The following is a 26,985-nucleotide window of genomic DNA, read 5'->3' as shown; positions in this document are numbered from 1 at the left end:
CCAGATAGATCTGGGTTAGTTGTCTTTATAAGTTGCATGGACTCATTCTCTCTTTTATTTGTTTCTTTCACTGTTTGTAACGATAACTCCCTATACATTTTATCATTTTCCAAACCTGGCATTTCCCTCCCACATTCCTTCTTAAAAATTACTATAACTTGGAAATATGTTAATAAAAATTTTTAAAAAAAATTAGAGTTTAGGGTTTGAGCAATGATTTGATACTAACCAATTAGTTATTAAAAATATTTTTCATCTATTGATAAATTAAAGGGTATATAAGATATTTTATATATGTGACTAGATTAACCGTTAAAAAAAGTAGAATTTAAGTATTTTCTTATTGCTTATCCTTATAAGCGGTTCCTTAATAATATGAGTATCAATTTTTATTAATTTAGTATTATTTTTATCTTTTAGATAAAATGGATAGTAGGGGGGAAAATAAAATATGACTAATTTACTCGTACTATTTAGGAAAGTGATCGGTACTTTCGGTTAATTTTATTTAGTATTATTTGATCTCAACTATTCGATTAGGAGAGAGAAATTAATAGTTTTTATTGAATCATTTGCCTTAGAGTTTAGGGTTGATGATGTTATGAATGTACCATCGAATGGCGGTGCGTTATGCAATGTGCGGTCGATGAGTTGTTGCGCATCGGATTTGGTCAGGCATTTTAGTATGAACTAATAAAGGCCAAGTGGCCCTATATTTGACTTGTTGTCCACTTGGCCTCCTACCATAAGAAGAGAAGATTCTCAGCTATATTATCCCTTGCACGAAAATTCTTTATGAACATAAGCTAGTTAGGTACTTAGGCCCACTTGACCTTTGAGTTCAGCTCAAGCAAAAAAAAAAAAGAAAAGAAATTAGCACATTCTTCTTTCTTTCTTACTTACTAATTGCTAATTTGCCAGCCAATGAGATTGTGCTTAGACTCTAGTTTAATTAAAACACCACTTAAGTATCCACTAATCTCAAAAGGGGAAGAAGAAGAAAACCAAAACCCTAATTCAATCATTCTATTAGCAAAAAGATGGGAAGGAGAAGGTTTAATTAATTAGAACATCACATGGTGGCAAACTAAAGATCACTCTCAAGAAATAATTTCAGTACATGTTAGTTGAGATGTTCCTTTTGGTGGAAATAAATGATTCAGTTGGCACATATATGTTGAAGAGATAAAGCCCTCTTGGGTGGACCCATGAATGACCACCATCATCACATGCATGTACATGTGACATGAGGTAGATGTATCAACTAGCCATGCATGGAATGCTTTTGTGAACACCCAATGCAAACAAAATGCCAGTCTTCAAAACAAAATTAGGCCCAACATGGAGCTCTTCATGCAAACATAGACATATCAACTGCTCCCTAAGTCCTGAATGTACTTCATAATGTATTCTATAATTTTCTACATAATTAGCGGCTAAGATTGTATTACAAGTGAAGCGATGATCGACATTACTATATTTTATATTCTTTAACACTCTCCCGAGGTATTATGATAGATAGAGTTTTATATTTTCAGAAAAAGATACCATGTTAATTCATCGATTGCTCTGTTTTTGCTCGAATTCAAAAGTCCTCTTACCCATGTTACTACTCTCTCACTCCTAGTGGATTTGATTACTTATTGGTCAATTCATGCATGTTAGTAGCTGTTAGACAAATATAGCAGTTTGAATCGAAGTTATTCTTTACTTCTGGACTGAAAAAGAATCTGAAAGTTGTGGATTGGCATGCCAAAAACACTCTGCTTGATTGGCAAACAGAGGTTTCATGTGTTCAAACTCATTCACATCAATTTTATTAGGACTGCATTCTCCTACTTAAAGTTGCATTAACTATTTGCCCTTCCAGAGAAGTCAAAGAAGTAGCACTATAGAGAAAGAAAGAAATGTGTGGAATTCATAGTCTTCGTTGAGTTAGGTATATTTCAGTCAAACAATTATGCCACTTGTATTTAAATTCAAAACAAAATTAAATTTAATATATATATATATATATATATATATACTACTTGTATGAGATTTTGTGATTAAACCTCATCTTTGGGTTATTTCTAATCCAAGATTGGCTTTTTTTTTCTTCCTAGAGTTTTAATATCATACTCTGCTTGCCTTAAACTAACTAATGTTTGACAAAAATAGTACCTAAATAAAAATATTCCGTTAGTTAGGAACAATAATTTATCTTTTAAAATATCAAAATATGCTTAGCTTTTCTTTTTTTTCTCTTTATTTAACTTCTAAAATAACTTCTAGAAGTGAAAACATAATAGCCTTTTAATTAAATAAATACACGCATACAACATGAGCCTATTTAACGATGTGATCACTATCCCATTGGCGACTTAAAAACTATCTTTCTACCCTAAAACATGGTTAGAAAATCTAAACTTTGCAAAGAATATTTTAGCAGATTTGGTTAGTGTGAGAATAGATCAAAAGCTTTCTCTAAGATTATATGAGAAATTATAGGCAAAAATGAGGATAGAAAGAATGAACACACCAAAAAAAAAGGGCACTAAAATGCAGGAGGGGTGTTATTTGAGACATCCCCATATTTATGAATAATATACCAAAGCAGAGCACATTCTAGTTGAAGAGTTGATTATTCACTCTCAAACAAAAATTAGGCCACTCGATTGACATCCCTGAAGAAATGATGGAATCTGTTGGTAATTCTTGCTGCAAATCCGGGGATATGTTGGTTTATTACCACCAAGGTTGTTTTCTGGAGCATTGAGCTTAAGCTTGTCTTCATCTCCAACTTCCATCAACCTCCTCTTACTTTCCTATCACCTTCTCGTGCTTGGACCCCACTCCTTTTGCTATTTATAGCACATTGCAGCACCCCCCCATTCCTGCAACTCAGCTCCTCTCCTCCCATGGATTCTCTCCTTCCTCTCCTCCTCCTCTCCCTCATCTCCATCTCCATCTTCCATTCCACCATTGCCCAGCCTTCTCCTGGGTACTACCCAAGTACTAGATTTAGGCCTATGAGCTTCTACAGAGGTTACAATAACCTTTGGGGTCCTCAGCATCAGTCTCTGTCTCAAGACCAGTCAGCCTTAACAATTTGGCTTGATAAGAACTCAGGTTCTACAAGTTTGTCTTTGTCTTTGTGTTAAGTTACTTCTATACACTCTTTCTCACTTGCTAATCTCTTTGAGGCCAACATCAAACACCTTGTAGGAAGTGGATTCAAATCGACTCGCCCATATAGAAATGGATACTTTGCTGCCTCAATAAAGGTCCAGGCTGGGTACACAGCTGGGGTTAACACTGCTTTCTATGTGAGAGAGCTTATCCTATTCATCACCCTCTCTCTCTCTCTTTTTACATTAATTTTTTTTTATTAATTTGGTGATATTGGGGTGATTTCTAGCTATCCAACAATGAAGCACATCCAGGATTCCATGATGAGATAGACATTGAGTTCTTGGGGACAATTCCGGGAGAGCCATACACATTGCAGACTAATGTTTATGTCAGGGGGAGTGGAGACGGAAGGATCATTGGAAGAGAGATGAGGTTCCATCTCTGGTTTGACCCCACTGCAGACTTTCACCACTATGCCATCCTTTGGAATCCGGACGAAATTGTGTAAGTATCTCTATCATATTAGATGTCAGTAAAAAAATACATGTACTATAACTAAAAAGAGTAAAACCACATGATTAACTAATTAACGATGCACAATAGCACAGTAGCATATCTTACTTTTAAGTAAAGTCCATGGCCCACTTAGCGTTTGTTATAGAAATGCATGACTTATATCTAACTAATATACTCCCTCCTTTTCAAGGCAACTATTAGGAATTCTAGCACATGCTATTGTCATAGTCACACTCCACCTAATTAATGATTGATGTTGCTTGTAGAGGCATGAGAATTCCAGTGCTAATTTGCCTTCACATCTAATAAGGTTGAAATTTATGATTCAAAATTTCTATTTCGATTTTGAGTCCTGAAATATATATATTTACAGGCCAGAGATGTGGTCCAAAACAAATGCCAACAAAAAAATCTTTATGATTTTGGCTCTGAATTTGAATAAGTTTTGGCTCTTGATGAAACTTTAACAAATAACTGAATTTTTATATTAATGTGTGCAGATTCTATGTAGATGATATACCAATTAGAAGATATGAGAGGAAGAATGAGGCCATATTCCCAGACAGGCCAATGTGGGTCTATGGATCCATCTGGGATGCATCCTCCTGGGCCACCGATTGGGGCCGATACAAGGCCGACTACCGGTACCAGCCGTTCGTCGCAAAGTATACGAGATTCATGATCGGCGGCTGCACAGCATTCGCACCGCCGAGCTGCCGTCCGGTGCCGGCTTCATCGTCAGGCTCAGGCCTCAGCCCTCAGCAATACAATGCAATGCAGTGGGCTCAGAGAAACCATATGGTCTATGACTATTGCCAGGATTTCAAAAGGGATCATTCACTCACTCCTGAGTGCTGAGGTTGAAATATAATTGGGCTTTGGAAATGGTTTGCTTCATTTTGTCTCTTGCATTGTTGTTATATGTTTACATGTCTTTAAGGAAATAGCTGCCCTACTACGGTCTGTTAGTAGTTGAGGCGTTTGTGATCCTTTTTTTTATATATTAAAATATATATATATATGTGTACTACTATTTTTATTATAATTATGAAAGGCGAGATGTTTGTGTGCTATTTGTTTCAATTCACACCTTGAGACTTGGGAAAGGAAAATAATTGAAGAGAGCTACATTGTAAGCACTAGATGGAGTTGGGTATTGTAGTAGTTGAGAAGTTGGTCAAATTGTGTTGGGAAAATAAAACTAATCCTATTCGGATTATTTTTTATTGTGATGAATAAATTTAAATTGTTGACTTTTATATAGCCGTTTTAATTGATATGAGCAATATAAAATAAATAAATAATAATAATTATTAAATAACAATCAATCTAACAGTACTAATAAATATATTCTTTTTTTGATTCATGTTGAGCTCAAGCTCTTTCAGTCAAATTAGAGAGCAAAAGAGAACAGATAAAATCTCAAGAAATATAGTAGAATCTTGTATAGATTATAGATAAGATCTCAAGTTGATATAGTTGTTTTAATATTTGAGTCATGAGTTTAAATAAACCATGAAGTTGTTACCAAGATGACTATCTAGAAGGTTTTTTTTTTAAATATTTTTCATTTTATTTTATAAAGAGTTTTTCAATTTTTTTAAATTTCAAAATCCAATAATTTTTTCTTTCTCTGTTACTATGAGAATGAGGGAAAATTAGAAGCCATGAAACGAATCAAAGTAACCACTAATTGATGTTAATTATAAGAAAATGATAAGATAAATAATTAATTAAGAACAAATTCATGTATAACTTTTTTAAAATTTCTTTTAAATTTTATATTTGTATGAATACCATTCAAAACTCATTGTGTTTGTTAACTTTGTTACTTTCTGATAACTACAAATTAAAATCTTAGTAAAATTACAAAATGCATCTTTGACTAAAATTAATGTATACAGATAATATTAAGAGATATTTTTATTTTTCATAGTTAACCTGATGAAAATTTAATAATTGGTTAAGTTGGCAAACTATATATATTTTTAAAATAGACCTAAAAGATTAGGCCATGGATTACTTTTGAGGCCCATTAAGAATCCTTGCATTGTTGTGGATTAGTGCATGTTTAAGACCAAGATTAAGTTTGAGTTGGGCTTTCCCAGTCCATTATTAACAATTCTTGGCTCTATGGATTTTGTTACACAAGTTAACAAAGCCCAAGCTTTTAAAAATGAAAAGATATCATTTTGTCATAAGATAGAGATACATCAAGCTTGTTCTCTATTTAAAATAATAATAATAATAATAATAATAATAATAATATGGTGTTATTTATAATTTTCTATAATAAAAAAGCTAAAGTTTACAACTAAATTAAGCTAGAAAAATAACTTTGTTGAAGCACACCAACATAATCTTATTAATAGATCAGAGTTTTGTTTTAAAAAATTCCTATTCTTATATTTCCTTATGTGACAAAGTGTGCTATTATATGTCTTCCAAATAATTTGCATGAGCTATTTGTAAGTAATTAATTATAATTAAAAGGGTGCAGAATTAATTATTTATTTATTCTATTGATTATATATTCAACTGTCAATCAAAACCAATCAAATCAATTACATCTGAAATGTAGTTGGATAATTGGAGGTAATTAAATGTCAAAAGTTAAAGGTATGCTTTTACTCAAAGAAATTTTGATAAGATGATCGGTAGGTGAGGAAAGTAGGGATTTCAATTAATTTAATTCAATCTAATAGATCACACCAAGATAAAGTAGAGTAAAAGAAAGAAAAGTTTCTTTAATTTTTTTTTAAACTTTATATTATTTACCGGAATATAGTTGGCATACTGCGAAAACCTCCTCAAATTCGCTATAATTGAAATAGAATATTATTTTATATATAGTTTAGATGATATGAAACTTTATTAATCAACATCACTCACATCTTTTATATGATCATTTAACTTTATACGTGAACTAAATGCCAAAGAAGATTTTTATTTTTATTTTTTTTATTTTTTGGCTGTTGATAGATTATGAATTTGACGATTAACTAAAAAAATTAACTCATTAAATATCAATTTGTTCATAGTATAAAGAAAAAATCTCAGAAGTGGAAACAAATAGAGGTGGAGGTGAGAGAGTAACTTTACGTGCACAGGCCATTAAGGAACGTCACTTGAAGGGAAGACAGCTGACACGTGTGCGGTCGCTGGCAAATCTAACGCCCTCTGTTTTGACTTCTTGGTGACTGATCCCAAGTACTAGTCAACGTGTCGCGATACGAGCCCTTTCTCTCCGACAACTCCCCCAGTTTCTCCGCATCCGATAATATCGGACGATCGGACGGCCCCAAACTTGTAGATAGTCGAGCTTTTTTTTTATTTCTCGTCTCACAATTCCAAGAAATATTTTAGAGTATAGTAACTGCACCAAACTGTTAAAGCAGCACAGGACAAGAAGAGAACAGGAGAGAGGGAGAGGGAGAGGGAGAGGGGATACTCCAAATTAATTGCTTCTTTTTTTCGTATTCCTCGGATACTTCGATCATCCCAAGTGGTATCCGAGCATAAGGAACAAGACCCAGTTGGCGATTCCTCGTCGTGCCACCAATTTGGAGCAGAGACGAGATGGGGATCCTCTCCGACGACGTAGTCGTCATCAGAGAGCCCGAGATCGCCGGGGAGCCGAGCGTGATCACCGTCAGTTGCCCCGATAAGACTGGCCTCGGCTGCGACCTCTGCCGCGTGATCCTGTTCTTCGGGCTGAGCATTGTGAGAGGAGGTGAGCCCCCACCCACTTGCCCAATTTCTCCCCATCCGTCTATTAATCCACTAGAAAATTGGAGAAATTTGAGTTGGGTACGTGTCGATTTATAGATGTGAGCACGGATGGGAAGTGGTGTTACATTGTGTTCTGGGTGGTGGGGAGGAGAGGGAGGGAGACGAGGTGGAGTCTGCTCAAGAAGAGGCTGCTCGGCGTTTGCCCCGCGGTGTCGGCGGCGTCGGGTTTCTACAATTGGTATGTTAGGCAGCAGGAGACGGTGGCGGCGGAAGAGAAGCCACAGGTGTTTCTCCTCAAATTTTGTTGCTTTGATCGAATGGGACTCTTGCATGGTGAATTCCTCCTGTTTTGATCTTGATTTCAATCTCTGTCCTTCTTGCTTCTTCCTCTAAAGTTCTATGTGGGTTGGTAGATGTTACACAGGTACTGTGTGAGCTAGAGCTCACCATTAGGAGAGTGAAGGTATCCACTACTCCAGATGGGAGAGTTATGGACCTCTTCTTCATCACGGACACCAGGTTTCCAAATGCAAAATACTATAGTCAATTTACATATGTAACTACATACTTGGGTGCTTAGCAAAAACTCTAGTAGTTTGATAAATAGTTTGAAAACTATAGTAGAGCTGTAGACTTTTTTTTTTGGCAAGAATAGGCAGATCAATCACAAACTCTGCTTTGTTGACTAGAACAAGACATTTATAGGAAAAAGGATTTTATACTTTTATATCTCTTTGATTTCGGATATGAAATAGTTACATATGTAAATTTAGGGAGCTTCTTCATACAAGAAGGAGAAAGGATGAGACCTGTGAACAGCTGAGAAGTGTTCTTGGTGAATGCATGACAAACTGTGACATTGAACCTGCCAACGTGGAAATGGCTGCTTATCTGCAGGCCTCTCTTTTTCTGCCGCCTTCAATCACGGAAGAATTGTTCATCTTGGAGCTTTCTGAAGAATCTCGTACCTCGTTTAAGAATCTCTCGGTCGCAATGGATAACTCCCTTAGCCCCGGTCACACACTGATACAAATAAAGTCTCCTGATCATAAAGGCATTCTCTATGATATTATGAGGACTTTAAAGGATTACAACATCCAGGTACACTTCACTTCAGTTTCTTTGGGATTAATCGTCGCATAGGATAATAGATCGTTAGATACTGCATTACAAAATTTACAATAACTAGATACTTTTGAAAATTTAAGATGGTTATCTTATCAATAGTCTACTGTATGTATGTATCATTCATTCATTCATTTCAGAAAATTTACTGCTCACTTTGCCAGATATCATATGGGAGATTCTATTCAACACATAATGGAAGCTGTGAAATCGACTTGTTTGTGATTCAGAAGGATGGTAAGAAGATTGTTGATTCAAATAAGCAGACAGCTCTATGTTCGCACTTGAGAACAGAATTATTCCGCCCTCTTCGAGTTACTGTTGTTAGTCGTGGCCCTGATACAGAGCTTCTCGTTGCGAATCCTGTTGAATTGTCCAGCAAAGGCCGCCCTCTTGTGTTCTACGACATAACCCTGGCCCTCAAGATGCTTCACATTCGCGTGTTCTTGGTTCGTCCTCTCCCATTCTGATTTCCTTTATAGTCCATTAATAGATCACTGTCAATGCAAATTCTGCTAACATTTCCAATTAGCCACTGTTATGAACTTTCTAGTTCAAGTTCAGAAATCTTCGCAGAACTGTTTGCTGATCGTAAATTCAGAACTTTTCTTATACTTATGTGTGCCAAATTCTCAAAATTCTCAGGCTGAGATTGGAAGGCATGTCATTGGAGGTAGTGAGTGGGAAGTCTACCGAATCCTCCTCGCTGATGATTTTGAGTTATCGGCATCTCGGGACAAGATTATTGATGTAGTCACAAAGATATTGATGGGCTGGGAATAATAGCAACAGCCTACTTTATTTTCAGCCTCTTTTATGTACTAGAACATTACAGGAAGAACTTGTTTAGTGATTAGAGATCAGATAGACGAGTGTGTTCACTTATTTATGTACAATTTTCTTGTATACAATGGCTATTGTATATCTCAATGCCTTACAAGGGGGTCAGGTCAAGTGTTGAGCTTAGTCTTTGTTGTACATAATAAACCATTATCTAGTGAAAATTGAAATGTGTTTTTCCACACCAGAGATGAGCTTAGTCTAACATCATAGTTTATGATCTGGCCCCATGTTAACTTATCTCTATGTAGTTTAATCTTTCTATGGTTCGCAGACAACACTTAATTACCCATGCATAAATACAAATTGAAGACGGTAGAAATTGCAAAATATTGATATTATCGAAAGATGTTGATTCTAACATTTGTATTGTTAATTTTGGATGAAAAATCTAACGATTATAATTTAGTTATAACAATGTGTGGGTTGAGCTGAGTGCATAAATTGAAATATACGAGTGTAAATGGTACAATAGATGCGTAATTATTAAATTTTTGGTCAAAATTAGTTTTGAGTCTATACTAAATATTAAATTTAAATTAATTAAATTCAATTCAAGGAAAATTCAAATCAAGAACAAATCAAACTTCAATCAATCTTGAATCTTGGATGGTGTGCACTTAATAAACTTAAATCAAACATATTTACTCAAGTTAAATTTTATTTACTATTTATAATATATATATATATATATATATATATATATATATATATACATATTAGTTTGACAGCCGTGTCGGGTGTATTATTATAATATAATGTAAGGTGTAAAATGAAATTTCTACAAACAAAAGATTCCATCGAAGTGATTATATAATCAAGTTTCCGGAAACGGCCTCAGACTGCTGCATGTGGTGGTATGGAGTGTGCTGCGAAGGGCATCGGAACGCCGTGCACGCCGGGCGCTCCCACTCGCCGGTGCGGCGTCTGCGGCGCCGTTGCTTACTGCTCTGTCTCCCACCAGGTCTCTCTCTCTCTTCCCTCTTACTTTATCCATCGATCGTCTCTTTTACGTCATCAAGATGTTTGACGATATGTCGCTCTGAAGGGAGTAAACGTTTCCCTACATTTTGTACCCGTTTGTGCATGCTGCTTTCTTGGATGATGGTTTCAGATTTTTACGGTTCTTTCCCTTTTCAGTTGTTTAAGTGATTGTTTTCTCGTTTGGGGTAATGTTGTGTCGTAACTACTTACTTAATGTTCTCACTGAGAACTGTTCCTTTTTTCTGGCTTGTTCGGAAATTCTTCAAAGATTTTCTCGAAGGTCTCTCTTTTCTCTTTTCCCTCTCTCTCATCCACGCTGCTTTGATTACACCCGAAAGCCTCCATCATCTCTTCAAGTCATTACTGTCTCTTTTGGAAAGCAAGATTTGAATCACGCTCAACTTTTACCAAATATTCTAATCTTCGGGCACCTTTCTCCTATTTCTGTCTTCGTAGCCTTTTGTTGACTGTAATTAGATGCTATTCCGGTGATTCAAACACGTGACTGTGGATAATTGAGGAAAGAAATCGATCAATTCCAAAGGTTCTTGGGCAGAAATTAATTAGATGCTATTCCGGTGATTCAAACACGTTATTGTGGATAATTGAGGAAAGAAATCGATCAACTCCAAGGCTTCTTGGGCAGAAATTAAGCCACTAAAATCACAGGCATGCCCAAGATCCTGCATTTACTCAAGTACAGAGAGCTGTTATTTGATAGAGTTCTTGTGGTGGATTCAGACAATAATTTGATTAGAGTATCTGACCAGAATATGAATTGATACGATCTGGTCATACGGCTGCTATGTTGCCTGTGTTTAAGAGCATTCTTGTATAGAAAAGTTGTTAAATATTATTGGCTATGTATGTGCAATATGATGAATTTTGTATGATAATGTTTATAGAGTTAGGTGGATCACTACCATTGTGATTTGACATGTATAATATATATTTAATGGCTGCTGTCCAAGGAGTGGATTTTCAGCTTTGTTCATCTTCCTTGTTTTGATATTCAGTCCCTTCTCTGAACATTAACCATTGAAACTTTGTTGTTGTAAATGTTGATTGATTGTTTTAGATAGGGACCACCTTCGATGTTGGTGATTACGTTTACTGGTTTTTTGAACAGATTCTAGTAGGTGAATGACAAAATCTGTTTTATTTCACATTTGACTATCGGATTTTATATGCCAAATTGCCAATGGTTAAAATAAAATTTATAATATTTTTCAATAATTCCTTTTCCAGATGTTACATTGGGATGATCATAAAGATGAATGTGCAAGGCTTGAAGAACAAATGAGGTGTGCAGATATCTTGAATGATTTTCCCTTTACTTTCTCTACGGAAGAAACATTCCCGGTAATTAACTGTGTTTCTTCTACATATTAAAGATGACATTATCAAAATTAATCATATCATATCCATCCATTGCCTTTCATGCTATCTTTCCTGTTCTTTTATGCCAATACATTGTGCTATAATTTTGAGACATGCCAGATTGCTAGTCTCATACTGAATTTGGCTGGCCTTGTCTCATGCTGTACCTAAGCATGCCATTTTAGTCCAGTCAGTTTAGCTTTTCCCTGATTTCCTATGCAAAGTTAAACAACATGTTTTACGTCCTTGATATAGATTTGGCTGGTAATTGGATCAAAATGACTTGAACAAAGCATTATACAAAGTGAGACATACAATTAAAGGTCCTCATCAAATGCATTAACTTTTCATTGGTTGGAAAGGTTAGGTTTAATATATATTAAGGGATTAATTTATGATTAATTCTGAAAAGCTTTATTATTTCAAATTTTTTTGAAGCATGGTTGAATCTAGTAAATCCATCCTTAATCCCTTATATTCATTTCTTTTTCTATACAATAGTGAAAAAGCAGTACAAAACATCCTATTTGTCTCATTAAGTAACTCATCTCTTTTTTGAATCCCGTATACTAGTTACTGACCATAAGAATTTTCTCTTGATAGTCTGCAGCATGCCGTTTGTTTCTTTACAAAACACTTACTTTGCTTTATGACTAGCTCTTTTTTCCAGTTACATACTTTTCATATTTTATAGGAGTGTGGGGAGCAGATGGGACGATGTTCCGTTTTGACATCAAAAGGTCTTCACAATATAGGGTTATGGAAATCTGAATGCAGCTGTAGACCTACCGTTTCTTCTACCGATCACTTGGGGTTTTCTCCTACACTTGTTCACTTGTGCGTAGTTGTAGATATGACATAATATACCTGCTGCATGAGAATGATCTTGCTCTTTGCATTAAATTTATTCCTTTTCATTTGCTACATCTCACAATCTTTACGTTTCCATACTGTTTGCAATAAAAGAAGCTTTTAGCATAAAAATTACTTGTGTGAGTATGTGGATTTACGGTTAGCTGTTTCACTCTACTAATTGTTCTTTTGGCAGGATAACAGATGACTGGAATCTTCCAAGTTTTCTTTGTCCATGTCTTGGTATATTTCCACATCTGGGCACTTTTTTCTAGTGATATCATTTGACACTTAATGGCATATAATGTGTTTAACAGATCCACAAAGTTCTATATCAACTCCTTTGAGTAGTTGGAAGGATTATTACCAGTGGAGATGCCTTCCTTTTAATTCCCCTGTCGCATTGTTACTCCATTGGGTATGCAAGAAGTGTGTTTTTTATGATCTCAAATTCAAAACTGGATATTCCTCATTTGTTGTCACTTGTTCTCTGGCTTTGAAAGAGTTATGCTGCTAGTTTTTCTCTCCATGGGTACTGCAAAATCATCATATTTCCTAACCGACTTAATCTGCTAAAAGACATGATATCTCTAGTTATTCCATTATCAGTACTGTATGAAATAGGTCATATAATCTGGCATGCCTACTGGTGGGTTGAGGGATTAATTGTTGAATGCTGGTGGCACGCAAAGACTCATTACTGTCTCAGATAGCTTGATAGTTTGCATCTGCTGGATGAAGAGTTTCCTGATGTTAGGGTACTTGGCAGCTAGCTGTTGAAAGTTAAAAATGTTTTTACTTTTGACAGACAATCAAAAGGTCGCCATGAGCCTTGTCTGCAGGACATTCCTGTAGTTTAGGCTGCAGATATTCTGCTCCTCATATAATATAGAGAATAAATAGGAGTAGAAAGGGTGAAAACAGAGGATAGAATACAGCTGATATCCCGCGCAGAAGGAAACCGAAGTGCAGAACAATAAAAGAACAGAACAAAGACGATAGAAGGACAAGAAAAGAAAAAAAACTGAAGGTCAAAACAGAAGAAAAAGGAAACAATGGTCAAAGAAACAGAGGTGAATCGAGGAAAGCAGGAAAACAAAGAAGAAAAAAATAACAGGTAGAAGAACTTGAAAAAACAAGGACATACAGATGCAATACAGTGGCTTGTGGCTTGTAATACTCTATCTCCCTTCCTCTCTTTTTTCACCCTGAGAAACATCTTGTCTGACGGTGATGGATGGGAGAGGGGTACCTGCTTATATTTTCACAAAATATCCCCTTTAAATCTATGTTGCTTGGGAGGATATTTGGCTATGACACTAACTCCTCACCTCCTCTCCAGCTCCCTTCTTTCCTTCTCTCTGCTTACAGCAAAATGAGGGCATCCCAAGATTTGTATGGACTACCAGCCATAAATTTATATTATCCAATGAACTGGCTGGTCCATTGACTTAAGTTAACCAGCATGAGCTTTTAAACCTGACACAGCGGTAGAGCTACCACCATTGCATTCTGCATCGCTGGTGAACCCCCCTGTTGCCCATCTTATACCAATATGACATATAGTAATGCCATGGCCTTGGTGTGATGGTGGGATGCCAGATCCTCTATGGTGGCGACAAGAGCTGCTTTTAAGAACACATGGAATAATATGTAGCATATATTCTTGTTTCCTTGACATTATCTACATAATATTCTTTTTAAATTTAGAATAGATTAAAAAACCACCTGAAATTTATGTGTGATTGCAAAATTTCTGTTCAGATTGGAGCTTTATGCTGACAACCTCCTAATTCATCTCACACTCTCAGTTGAATTTCTATTTGCTTTATTCTCTTGTCTCCTATGGTATTTTATTTCCTTAACACTTCTAGAGTAACTTAAATGGTATGTTAAGTCTCATAATAACATTGTAGGCTTTGTATTGTAGTACATTGCAGAAAGTTCAAAATTGCACATACATTACAGAAAATTGGGTCCTATTACAGAAGATATAAAGTCACTGCAATGTACATTATATCATAATGTATGTTATGATGTCTTTCATGATTAATTCTAAATTTTTGTTAAATAACAGCCGCTTACATTATATCACTGCTTTCAACTTTCTGCTGTGCAAAGCTCAATTTCAGAAGTGGGGGACAAATTGCACATACACTACTTAGGTACAAGTACTTGCCTTTGGAACTTCCTTAATTTGGCTATGTTTTTGTTATAGGACTTTATGATAGTTTTCTGAGCTTGTTTTCTTTGATAATTATTAGTTTTTTTTATTATTATCACATAGCTGTGATTTTAGTTTTCCTCATATTATTGAAATTGTCTTGAGTTTTTGTATTAGTAATAGTAGGTAGCATGTTCAACTTGATTGGATTAACCAATTCATTGTGGTTGGCCTGCATGAGCTTACAGTAGAATGGGATCAGACTTTTAGTATACTTCTTCTTCAACCATTTCTACAATTTTTGGTCATTATTTTCCCAACAAGTAATTTATATGTCACGCAAGAAACTGTGTCCAGACTTTGAGGTATTAATAGTCACAAGGTTCTTGTGTAACTTACCTTTTGAAGGGCCTGAAAATGAACTTTTGCAACTTTCGGTGTTTGGAGAGCTGCGGGCCCTTTTTCCCGGTGTTCATCTATACATGGAACTTGTTGGCCCAGCTATCCCAGAATGTAGGTTAGTTTCTAGTACCTCCACTGCCAATTTCACATACTTTGGATTGTTTTGAGCCAGATTTTCCAAATTTTGACTTGATATTTATTGCCCAAATCAGTATCTTTATTTAGCACTCTGAACTGTCAATTTTTATATGGCAATGTGGATGTCTGTGTATGTGCCACTCGTTTGTTGATATCTAGCAGAAGCATCATGTTGAAGGACAAATGAGATGCAAGGTAACACTGTTCATTACTTTTGGAGGTGACAGCTGTATTTAGTTGTTAGAAGATCGAAAACTCTCCATTAATTATGAGGTAACTTTTACCATATATGAGATTGAATAGGACAGATTTTGTGCTTAGGTCAACTATTAACATCATATTGATAAAATTGCTAAAAATGTTGGTAAATGCCCTACAGAATATAGATTTATTTTCTTAAGCCTATGCTTGTAGTATATACGCACACAGAGACAGATAGCAGGGAAGAATAGCATGCTTGCAGCTATTTATATTTCTCTTTAACGATCAACTCTTTGTTCATTCCTACAATTGAAAAAAACCAAATATCTGTTTCTTCATCCTACTGTAACTCTGGTGGGATATAAAGCATCAGGTGTTCGGGGGAGTTAAGAACATCAGTGAGTGTTACTGACAATTGCAGTGTTGACTGATGAAAACAAAGCATATTGCAGTTGGTGAACAAGAAAAAGTGAAAAGCTAAACATTTTTATAAATGTTGGTTTAACTTAGAAGTCAGTATACTCTTGGTTTTGGTTTTGTTTTTTGTTTTTTGTTTTATTCTTATTTGAATATTGGGTAATAGGGATGGTGAGACAATAAACATTTCCAAGTATGTTAGTTGTTCTGAGGAGAGCTGCCGCTGTAAGTCTTCATGTACGGGCTCTGGTAAAATAGGATCAAGTGGCACTACCACAGTGACTCTTAAGCTCCGCAAAGGATTTTATCATGACAGATACAGAGATATAAGCAAGGTTATTCCCAACCTATTGTTCATTTTTTATTGGTATGACGAAGTCAAACAAAGTTTGTCATTCTTGACATGCAGTGAACAACATGGAAGCAAAACAATAATACAAAGGAAAAAAAAAGAAAGAATAGCTAAGAACAGAACTTGTGCATACAACTATGTGAAAATATTTTTTAACTTGTTGTATGAAGATAATTTGCAGACTCGTCCTGTACAAGTGGGATTATGGTCTTTCTTCTAGAGCTGGTGTCCTTTCAGTGCTTATTAGCTTGTTGAATGACTCTAACTGAGAATTTGCTTGAACTAATAGTCTGCCAAATGTTTGATTTGTTGAAGCATGAACTGCATAGATTGTCAGTTTGCCGTGACTGCAAGTTTGATTGATTATTATGGACATGCCTGTTTGATGTCTTTGGACCAATACTATTTGAAGTCGACAGACTGGCTAGTTTGTCTTGAGAACAATCTAATTAGCCACTTGAACCAAAGGACCGAAGCTATAGGACATTGACATATTGGAATTCTCAATTTTTAATCTTAGTGGAATGCTTTGCTAATACAGGCAGTAGTGGTAACTGAACAATGAACCTTATCTAAACTGGAGTTGGCCACATTCATGAACCTCCAGGGTTATGTGAACCTCATATCAGTGAGTGGTGAGGTATTGGTGAAACACAATTCTATGTTTTAACTTCAGAAGAAACTAGAGAAGCAGCAAGATGCTTGAGAAGTTATTTTTTGTGAACAAAATTATTTATCTATATAAGTTAGAGGAAACTCTTTCTTATTTGAAATCTTGTAGCTTAAACAAATTAAAGTAAAATTTCCCTTTTTTTATTTATAATTCTGTACATCACATTTTTGCAAGTTTGTTCACAATTTGTAATTGATCTTTCTAGTGGACACTAAATACTTTTGTTTACCTTATAATATTCCATGATTGTATTGAAATTTCCTTCAGCTAAGTAACCATAGAAAAAGGTGCTTTTATGTAGAAAGCATATTGATATATTTTGGAAGACCATAGATCTAAATGATTACTATAAGTTCTTTACTAATGTTACATTATGTAATGAAGATTTGTGCTGCTATTGCAGAAAACATGCATCACATTAAGGGTACAATTTTCATACATTCAATCATTAATTTCACCTTATTGGTTTACTTGGAAACACACGTGTTTCAGTAGTAGTTCTTTTTCCCTTCTTTTTGTTTACTGCTTGCTAGTTTTGACAAACACATAAACTAATTGCAGGATTCGCGTCCAAATGTTATAGTGGCTCCTAATGCTGGTGTTGCTGCGTACTCTACTTGGTTGCCAACTATTGTATGTATTATCTGCTGTAATGACTTATCAATGTTTTTTGCAGTTATGAATTGTAATCAATTCCAAGTTCCAACCATTTGCATGCTTTTAACTTTTTTTCACCTTATTGTTATTTGCATTATTTACATTGTGTAACTTCTTTCCTCTTTGATTGCATTCTGCATGTTGAAAATTCACCAAAGGCATATTATCCAGAATAAAAGAGATGAGACCTGCCTGCCTATTGTTATGACCTGATTTCCCATGAGGAATCTGGAGAAGTTCTATCCTTGTGTGCTTCTTATTTGTTTTCAAATTTGTTGGTGGAAGTAATCATTTCATTTATGTTGTGACTACTGATCTGCAACTTCTCCCTGACAAAGCCAAGATATGTTGTGATTTCCCTTGCAAGCCTCTATGTACGTGCTTAGGTTACTAGATTTGGACACTTGATATTTGGTAAAATCTTTTAAAATTCTTACCTAATACGAGGATAGTACTTCTGTTCTAATGCTGCATGTGTAGTTTATGTTTTCCGATTTTTGTTAGGTGACAGCTTCATGTTTATATCGTCTTTTCCTTCTTTTCTCTTGAGTTAAGGGATTGTTGATATTAGTTACATTAACTTTTAGATAATCATTAAGCATTATTGAACTTGTAGGAGATGAACTGCTGTATTGTCAGCAGTCACTATCTATGAGTTGAATGGCATTATCAAATCCAACTAATTAATGTGTCTTTGAAGGAACTAATAAAGGAGATGGGCGTTCCTGCGATATTTACTGATTTCTGTGAAGAAGCTGCATACCTGGCTTCCCGTTGCATAAGCTCTGTGACTGCTCGCCCTCTCAGGCTACCTGTATGCTATCTATTCTCTTGCTTTGTGACTATCGAAAGACTAAATCAAGCTTTAGTAACATGAATTCACCCTCCGTTGTAGATCCAGATAAATCCTTTCAGGCAGCCAATGGTGATCGAAGATAGTGCTTTGTACCTCCCTTGCTATTCAAATTGCTTTCTCTTTGGTATGTAGAACTTCTGCAAGCAACTTTGTAAGTCTTTTAAGGTAAAGGATTGAAATCCATAGTGAATGGAGAAATCACATATATTGTGTGTCTTTTAAAAGGTTCCGTCTATTTATTCGTGTATAGTCTTCACAAGTTATTGTTTGAGATGAAACAGGATGATTCATTTTTTATATCAGAACTTCAACAAGGTACCTCGAACGTCTATGAGGTTGTTACTTTGGTATGAGAAGCTAACCAAAATTAGAGAAACGACGTCAACGGTCAAATCCTAATAAAAAGTAAAAAAAAAAAACAACTGATTTATCTTTTCTAAATTTTATATGCATACCTAATAATTATATCATATTTAATTATTTTTATATGTCGAATTAGGTAAGTTTTTTGACCCGTCTAAAAATAATTTTGATTAAAATTTTAAATTATAGTGATATAATAAATATATTGTATATCATTAAAATGCGTTGGGAAAATTATCTAATTTTTAATAACTTATTTCTAAAAAATATTTTTAAATTTGACCTATAAATTGGCTAAATATGATGAACAAAGTAACATAAAGTAATACAAATAAAATAAATAACTATATGGGGGTAAAATATAATTTCTACTGGCCTTAGTTTCTTAAGGCTAATTTTAAAATATATATTTCTCTTTATTATTTCTAAAATAAGGTCTTTATTTTATGAATAGTTTTTTTTTATGTTTAACTGTATTTTAAAATAAAAGTATAATAAGTACTTTTAATATGATATACAGTGAAATAAAAATATATTTTATTTTTTATAAAATTAACATGAAGACTCTTTGATTTCATATAAAATGGATTGATGAGATAAATTTTAAAAATAAATTAATAATAAAATTACTGTGTGATATAAAATATAATTTTTAATAAATAATATTAATATTCTAGAATAAAGTTACTATAATGTTTAGCTATTATCGAAGAATAAAAAATTATAATAAAATAAAAAAAAAATTTCTGAATTGATCGGGAGCGTAAGGAACCGCCGAAGGTTGTGGAGATATATTTAATAAAAAAAAAAAAATCTGGAACGGTCGATTAAGCTGTCCGACTCCGCCTCCTCTCGAACTCTATCCACTGCAGCCACTTCAGTTCTTCGTCACCGGCTTCAAATTCCAAAGCGCTCTAATTTTTTTTCCCAAAAAAACTGCTCTAAAGTTCATAATTTCATTTAAAAGTGCTGCTAAAGAATATCGTACCCCAATGCGGACTGTTAGTATATATACTGGCCATAGGTTATTTCTTCTCTACCCGGAATCGTTTTCTCCTCTTCTTTCTATCTCTCCTTTTTCCCGGGCGACAAGAAAGCTTGGGCAAAAAGGTGTAATAATTAGGGCGATGCCTTCTTCCTCCTCCTGTCCTCCTACTTCGCTCCCCGAAGAGAAGAAGAAGGGGAACGACGCTTTCAAGTTGAGCGAATCGACCTTCTTGGCCTCCCTGATGCCGAAGAAGGAGATCGGAGCCGATCGTTTCCTCGAATCCCATCCCGAGTACGACGGCCGTGGGGTGCTCATCGCCATATTCGGTACGGTTTCTTGATACCGCTTTCTTGCTGTTTTGATTTCTTCTTGCGGTTCTCGAATCTTGATCGGGTTATAAATTTCCATATCAAGATTCTAAATTTCCACAAGGGTGTTATTGTTTCTTGGGCTGGAAGTACGTAACAGGGAATTGTTTTGTGAATTGTAGTTGTGGCAAGATCGCTTGATCAATAGGTCTTTTGTCGGTCTCGGGTTTGAATTTGGATGCTTTCTTTCCCACGAAGAACTGTTGACTTGCTTCTACGTTTTCAAGAATTGTGAGAGTTATTGGTTGGATTAGATTCCGGTGTAGGAAAGATTATGTTTTGCTGACAGCCTGGAACATTCCGTCATAATGTGCTTTCTTCCTCCAGGAAAGGACAGATTATCTTCCTGTTACTGAATCTGGCTGAGTGCTGGAATTGTTCTCCTCCAAGAACTTTTCATCACTTCTAAGTCCTAAGAAGCTCGAAATTGACTGGTCTATAAGAAGTGTTCTTGGAATAAATCATCTTTTTTGCTTTAATTTCTTTTAGTGGTAGTTTTAGTGAGTAGATGAAATAGTTGACTATGAGTTTGGCTTTACAGATTCTGGTGTTGATCCAGCAGCTGCGGGCTTACAAGTGACATCAGATGGCAAACCCAAAATAGTTGACATACTTGATTGGTAACTGAATGCTGTTAAGTTCTGAGAATTATCAATCAGCGGATTCTTTCTATCGTATCTTGGGTCTCTTTTGAGCTCTGTGCATTGTAGTGCAGCACGGGGAGTGGTGATGTTGATACCTCCAAAGTGGTGAAGGCTGATGCTGATGGTTGCATCATAGGGGCATCAGGTTGGTTTTACTTTGTGTGCGGCGAATGGATTGCATTTGGCTGAAATTCTTAGTGGCATGAGTTGCATTTGGCTGAAGTTCTACAAACTTGTCAATTTAACCTTCTGATTTGTCTTGGCAACCATACGATGACCCTTTTAAAAAAAAAAAAAAAAAAAAAAAAAAAAACTTCTGTTGGTACTTAGTCATCTGTACCTCCTTAAGTCATGAAAATGTGCAAACATTCTATTCTTCATATTCAGGAAGACGGTTGGTTGTAAATCCATCATGGAAGAACCCTTCTCAGGAGTGGCATATCGGTTGTAAATTAGTCTATGACCTCTTTACAGACAATCTAGCTTCTCGAATTAAGGTACATATTGTATTCAATGCTTGCATTTATTGTTTTTACGGAGATGTACCTCTATCTTGTTTAATTACTTATGTTTATTCAAATATAATGGCAGAAAGAGAGGAAGAAGAAGTGGGATGAGAAAAATCAAGAAGCAATTTCAGAGGCACTCAAGCATCTCAATGAGTTTGACAAGGTTTTATTAGTTTTGCTTGTTGTATTTAAGTGCTCTTCTCATCTGTCAGGCTTTTGTGCCAATTCTTCTAAGACTGAAACATATTGTTAGTCTTACTCAGGAAGTTGATTTCAGTGTGAAATGTAAATATTCCATAGTGTTCAAAGCAAAAATGCAAAAGTTTTTAAGTGTTGCTGACATACACTATGCCAGTAGCCCATCAGCCCACTACTACCATGACAAACTCAGGCTACTGGCAAGACCTGGCTGCCTGTGGGAGTTCAGGTCATTTACCTTCTCTAACCACATGTGTGTCTAACTGTCTTGTGATTTGAAAACTATTTTATTGGTGGGAAATTATATAACAATTTTCTTCCATTGAATAATGTTACTGAAGATTCTGATGTGAAAAAGTGACTAGCAATATCGAATCTTTACCAAAGGTTTTTCTGTAGGTCTCCCTCTAACTCATCATACATTTGTATGTATATGTCTGTGTGTGCGTGCCGCGCGTAATATCTCATGTAGAGATAAGTATATAGCTGTATAGCTCAGAAAAGTTGCACATTAAACTTTAGATTTGAGAATGTTGTTTATATTATTTGTTAGATGACCGAACATTGGAGGCCCCCAAATTCTTTTCCATTGATCTTTTCTGCTTTTTATAGTGGAAAGTAGGAAATGAAGTCACTACCCTACTTAGTCAAATTAGTACCAGCCTAGAACTGAGAATGATCTTGCTGTTTAACTGTGAAGCTTACATAGAAAATGCTTATTTAATGGGCCATAATATCACATTCAAAACAACACTTATTAACTACAATCTGGTATGACACTTCTAAATTTCCTTTGTCTTGTTTAGGCTGTCTTTTTTTTTTTGTTCCCTCCTTTTGCTTTTCTGTGGAGTGGCTTAGTTTTCAGGCATTATTTTGCTTCATTATATTCATATTCAATAGGAATAAATTAGTCTATTCTTTGCTAATCTTACTACTTGGTTGAAGATGTGATGAAATTTGATATTGGAGCTCTTGTTGCATATCTGCGATGGTGGCAATACTTTTGAACTAATGCGGCTATGAGGAACTCATCTGTAGTTTAATGATTTAATCTTCCAGAAGCATGCTAAAGCAGAAGATATGAAATTAAAAAGGGCTCGTGAGGACCTCCAAGATAGACTTGATTTTCTTGGGAAACAAGAAGAAGTAAGACTATACTTTGTGTGTCAACACTGATTTATTGGTTCAATGCATTTTAGAGAAATTCTCCTTTTTTTGTGTTCTAGAGTTACGATGACAGGGGTCCTATAATAGATATAGTTGTCTGGAATGACGGTGAGGTATGGAGGGTTGCTGTAGATACTCAGACTCTTGAGGATAATCCGCAGCATGGAAAACTGGCTGATTTTGTTCCTTTGACAAATTATAGGTATGGTGTTACATTATTCTTGTTTTATTGTCTGTTTGTTTTGCCATGTTTAAAGATCTCTATTCTTTCATTTTGGCCGTAGAAGCTGAGACTGAAAGTGGTATATTTGTCAACATTTTTAACATACTATGATTTTTCTTTATATATATATATATATAGCATTGTAGTGAGTCTCTCTCTCTCTCATCTTCGAGTCCTCCAACAAAGTTTTAAGTACCAACTTGATGCAATCAAGAACTATTTACTTTCGAGAAGATCTCATGGAAGATCTCATGACACTTCTCAGGTTGGGTGGTTTTATCTCTCCTCAAACCAGTGGAACCAAAACCATTAGATAGAAACTTGCAATCAAGAGCCCCGACTGTGTTGAATAGTTGATCATGGCGTCATGCTATAATCTTTGAAGGACATCCAGAAGAAAAAAGAAAGAAAGAATTAGAATCAAACCTTCATGAATAGAAAGACTAGGATGTGGTCAGGCATGAATTATAATGTCAGTTAGAAATATAGGGACCTAAAGCCACTATGACAAGTTAGGATCTCGCAGAACATCCTCTGCTTCTAAGAATTTTTGGCCTGGGTTTATTGAAGAATCTCATGCCAACATTCTTCAGGACCTTCTCTTTGAAAGAGTTGGATGCTGAAAAATCAATTGACTTCTTGGATCTTGGATTTAACTTGCTTATTATGTGGGTTTTATCTCGTCGATTTTATCATAACAACTATTATGATATTTATTTGGACACATAAAATTTGAAGTGCGTATGGCTAACTGGATGTTGTTATGCCTTAGCTTGGTTTATAAGTTATGGCATTCATTTTTTTCTCACTGTAGGAATTTTTTTTTAAATGAGATAATAACAAAAACCTTGTGTTCATTTCTTACACTTATTCTAGTATTTTACTGGAATCCATTCCATCAAAAATTTATGTGTAGGTTTGAGCAGAAGTTTGGCATATTTAGCAAATTAGATGCTTGCTCTTTCGTTACGAATGTTTATGATGAAGGAAATCTTGTAAGCATAGTAACAGATTGTTCTCCCCATGGTACTCATGTCGCTGGTATTGCCACTGCCTTCCACCCCAAGGTACTGTTACTAAAACAGCATGGCTTTTTCTTCTGTTCTACTGATGCAAATGCCATCATTACTCCTTTGACCAAATGACTGTTATACAGGAACCTCTGCTAAATGGTGTTGCACCTGGAGCTCAATTGATTTCTTGCAAGATCGGAGACACACGCTTAGGATCAATGGAAACAGGAACTGGATTGACTCGAGCATTAATTGCTGCAGTGGACGTAAGCTAGTTTATTCTTGCTTTTGAACCCTAAAGTGAAAATGAAGCTTCTCTGGATTTTAGCTAGTGTTAGATTAATATTTGATTTGTTGCTAAATTATTTATCCATTCTGTTGCACATTTTTATGACTTGTAGACCTATTTTTGGTCCAGATTGGTCTATTTAGATCATAAAATCATGTTATACATGCAGAATTTGTTTCTCAGATAAATATTCCTATAATATGTGAAAAAACGTGAATCCGATGCTTTGATACCAATTGAAGTTTCGAATATTCTATTTTGATTAGGTTTAGAAAATAGAAAGTCAAAGTCAAAGTTAAAGTCAAATTTGATTTGAATTAGGAAAGCCAAATTCTACTAGGTTTAGAAAATCGAGGAAGAATAGATAAGTAAAACATGGTAAACATACGACCACAATTTTTTTAGCATTAAAAATCTTGCAGTCCGTCGAGAGAAAAACCACGGATCCCCTCAAACTGGATCAATCTATTTCATATCGTTCGTAGATGTAAGCTTTAGAAAGTCCGCGTCCAAGTGTTTAAGTCCGCCTCTTTCCTACAATACATTGTAGTTAACTATTCAATGAATAGATAACTACCAAGTTTGATACGTTGTATGTCGCTACAGATCGCTCCTTAAACTCTTTGTGTCAGTGTTGGTTGTCAATAATGACGACTCGATTCGGCTCCTCTGATGCAATCGATCAATTTCTCATGTAGAAACAACAATTGGGCATGTGTAGGTGGCTCTCCTCACACTTAATGTGAAGTATATTCCATATGATAACCTATAACTCTTAGTTTAGAACTTTATCTCTCTTGAGTTTATCTTTTGATGGATGCCTCCTTCTAACCCTTGGGTCTTTAAATAGAGATGAGAAACATATCTGGTTTGTATTAGGAGAAGTGGAGAACCACCAAAAAAAACTCTAGTCCGAATAGGTAAATTGAACTTCTCTTTTAAGATCTACGCATTCCATCTAAACGCCCTTAAGTGTCATCCAATGCCACCTATGTTTCCTTTCATAATTCTGTGTCGGCATTCAGACGTACAGGGTGCAATTTCAGGCTGAATTTATTTTTCTTCACATTTGTGCTTGATTTCTTTGCATGGTACGATCTTCCATAAGATATGTGACTTAACCATACACATAATTCTAGTTTGTAGTTTGTACAACTCTAATAAAAGTGATTTTTATCGTGAATTTGCAAGAACCTATAGCTTTAGAGTGGTTCATTGCACTCAGGACAGCCCATGCTAATAATTATGTAACAATTGGCAGAGCTTCGTACGATTAATTAATAACCTTCTTTAAGTAAAACTCTTATAATGTCAATTTTGGTTTTCTTCTGCTTCTCTCTTCCTTTTATTTTCTTTTTTACTTTAAACAAAATCTTGTGAAAAGTGATATGCTGACCAAATAATGTTGTGTAGATATTTATAAACCATTTCTGATTTTTATTTCAATTTTTTAAGTGATCTGACGAAATGTTTATAACCTTAGATTGTAAAGGCTATATGATTTTAACTGCACATGAAATGCAGTAAAAAAAATGCTCCTGCTGTTTTTCTTGCCTTTGAGATGAGGCATTGCTCTTGTTGTCTTTTTCTTAGGATGGTTGTGAAACTTGAATTTTCCTGTCTCACGAAGTGGAAGTTAAATGTACTTAAGTGCATTCTTTGAGTTTTCTTGTATAGAACATATGTACCATGAATACCTCACTTCACATCTTAGCATGTCTACTTTTTCTTTCTTCTGCTTTTTCTCTTCCTTGATCTTCTTGCTTTTTCTCTACTTTGATTTAAATCCTTTGAAGTGATATGCTAGCATAATAGTAGGGATATGTTAGTGAAAACATCTGCATCTTTCCATATTTTAGATGTAAGACTATGCAATCTTATGTGCAATAAAATGCATTCGAGATGCTCCTGTTGTGCTGACATGCACTCTGATTCCTGTTCTCATATTCCATTAATTCCTCTTCAGAATAGCTAATTCATGTGGATATCAACTCTTTGTTTAATAATATATAAAATCCGTATAATTTGTTCTTCAATTATGTAAAATAAATGAGGTCCTCAGTTGAAATCCTCACCCAATATTTCAGCACAAATGTGATCTGATCAATATGAGCTATGGAGAACCTACACTTCTGCCTGATTATGGACGATTTATTGATCTTGTTAATGAGGTAAGTTATTCTGTTTTTCCATGTTGGCGTGTCAAAGTTTCCTATCTTTTATTCCATCTTCAGTTTTCTGTCAATGTACTAGGAAATTTTTTCAACAGGTTGTGGACAAGCACCGCGTTATATTTATCAGTAGTGCTGGAAATAGTGGACCTGCATTAAGTACTGTAGGCGCACCTGGTGGGACTAGTTCAAGCATAATAGGTGTCGGTGCATATGTCTCCCCTGCCATGGCTGCTGGAGCCCATTGTGTGGTTGAGCCTCCATCTGAGGGGCTGGAATACACATGGTGATGTTTATTTCTTGCTAATAATAATAATTGTATTTAGTTTAAACATGGTGATGTTTATTGCCTTCAAATATTTCCTCTAGTTCTTCATCCTATTTAGAATTTAACTCCTAGCAATTCTGCAAGTTTAAAAGGAGAGTTTATATTTCCCTTCCTGTGTATCTTCGTCTGAAATTAGATGGAATGACATTTAAAGTTCTGTTGCCTCTATACACCATGCTAGTCAACTAGAATACAACAAATGAACAGTTAAGTATTATCATCTAGTGACCCTCGTTAGCTTTTATGGCCAGTTTCTCTTATGCTATATGATATTGTCTTGGACACACACTATGGTCAACGTAATAGTTACTATACATCAGA

At 35.2% G+C, this 26,985-nt stretch overlaps 4 protein-coding genes across 11 annotated transcripts in view; all 4 read left to right on the top strand.

The window, feature by feature from the left end:
• The first annotated feature begins 2,875 nt into the window (after window positions 1-2,875).
• On the top strand, window positions 2,876-4,703 carry LOC140781163 (probable xyloglucan endotransglucosylase/hydrolase protein 32). Its single transcript, XM_073126995.1, has 4 exons — window positions 2,876-3,111; window positions 3,208-3,308; window positions 3,401-3,618; window positions 4,131-4,703. Exons 1-4 carry the CDS (start codon window positions 2,901-2,903, stop codon window positions 4,486-4,488), a joined length of 888 nt encoding a protein of 295 aa, XP_072983096.1. The 5' UTR covers window positions 2,876-2,900; the 3' UTR covers window positions 4,489-4,703.
• A 2,315-nt stretch (window positions 4,704-7,018) lies between these two features.
• LOC140782706 (ACT domain-containing protein ACR10-like) lies at window positions 7,019-9,514 on the top strand. The gene is made up of 6 exons (XM_073129427.1): window positions 7,019-7,363; window positions 7,459-7,695; window positions 7,776-7,881; window positions 8,136-8,463; window positions 8,652-8,936; window positions 9,133-9,514. The coding sequence occupies exons 1-6, from the start codon at window positions 7,210-7,212 to the stop codon at window positions 9,268-9,270; spliced, it is 1,248 nt and encodes a 415-aa protein (XP_072985528.1). The 5' UTR covers window positions 7,019-7,209; the 3' UTR covers window positions 9,271-9,514.
• Window positions 9,515-10,148: 634 nt separating this feature from the next.
• On the top strand, window positions 10,149-18,627 carry LOC140782316 (uncharacterized). Of its 6 annotated transcripts, none has more exons than XM_073128812.1 (11): window positions 10,149-10,291; window positions 11,560-11,673; window positions 12,386-12,528; window positions 12,740-12,786; window positions 12,861-12,961; window positions 14,621-14,708; window positions 15,116-15,224; window positions 16,032-16,200; window positions 17,452-17,523; window positions 18,260-18,361; window positions 18,449-18,627. In XM_073128812.1, exons 1-11 carry the CDS (start codon window positions 10,187-10,189, stop codon window positions 18,533-18,535), a joined length of 1,137 nt encoding a protein of 378 aa, XP_072984913.1. In that variant the 5' UTR covers window positions 10,149-10,186; the 3' UTR covers window positions 18,536-18,627. The 6 variants fall into 6 exon arrangements, with proteins under 6 accessions (XP_072984913.1, XP_072984912.1, XP_072984911.1 ...); XM_073128811.1 differs by having other exon boundaries at window positions 18,443-18,627; XM_073128810.1 differs by having other exon boundaries at window positions 18,248-18,361.
• Window positions 18,628-19,729: 1,102 nt separating this feature from the next.
• The window catches only part of LOC140781625 (tripeptidyl-peptidase 2), a 32,595-nt gene continuing 25,339 nt past the window's right edge, over window positions 19,730-26,985 (top strand). The window contains exons 1-11 of one of the 3 annotated variants that reach the window (XM_073127692.1): window positions 19,730-20,080; window positions 20,664-20,742; window positions 20,838-20,911; window positions 21,154-21,263; window positions 21,358-21,438; window positions 22,533-22,619; window positions 22,700-22,842; window positions 23,780-23,930; window positions 24,020-24,142; window positions 26,253-26,336; window positions 26,435-26,622. In XM_073127692.1, coding sequence (XP_072983793.1) covers window positions 19,759-20,080; window positions 20,664-20,742; window positions 20,838-20,911; window positions 21,154-21,263; window positions 21,358-21,438; window positions 22,533-22,619; window positions 22,700-22,842; window positions 23,780-23,930; window positions 24,020-24,142; window positions 26,253-26,336; window positions 26,435-26,622 — 1,442 coding nt within the window. In that variant the 5' untranslated portion in view covers window positions 19,730-19,758. Of the gene's footprint in view, window positions 20,081-20,663; window positions 20,743-20,837; window positions 20,912-21,153; window positions 21,264-21,357; window positions 21,439-21,577; window positions 21,703-22,532; window positions 22,620-22,699; window positions 22,843-23,779; window positions 23,931-24,019; window positions 24,143-26,252; window positions 26,337-26,434; window positions 26,623-26,985 lie in introns of those variants that run through there. The other 2 variants (XM_073127693.1, XM_073127694.1) reach the window with 2 other exon arrangements.

The sequence above is a fragment of the Typha latifolia genome, chromosome 2, assembly GCF_019914945.1.
Source record: "Typha latifolia isolate L0001 chromosome 2, TyphaL0001v2, whole genome shotgun sequence".
Classification (NCBI taxonomy): domain Eukaryota; kingdom Viridiplantae; phylum Streptophyta; class Magnoliopsida; order Poales; family Typhaceae; genus Typha; species Typha latifolia.
Note: the sequence above shows the minus strand (reverse complement) of the source record. Positions and strands in the feature narration are given on the sequence as shown.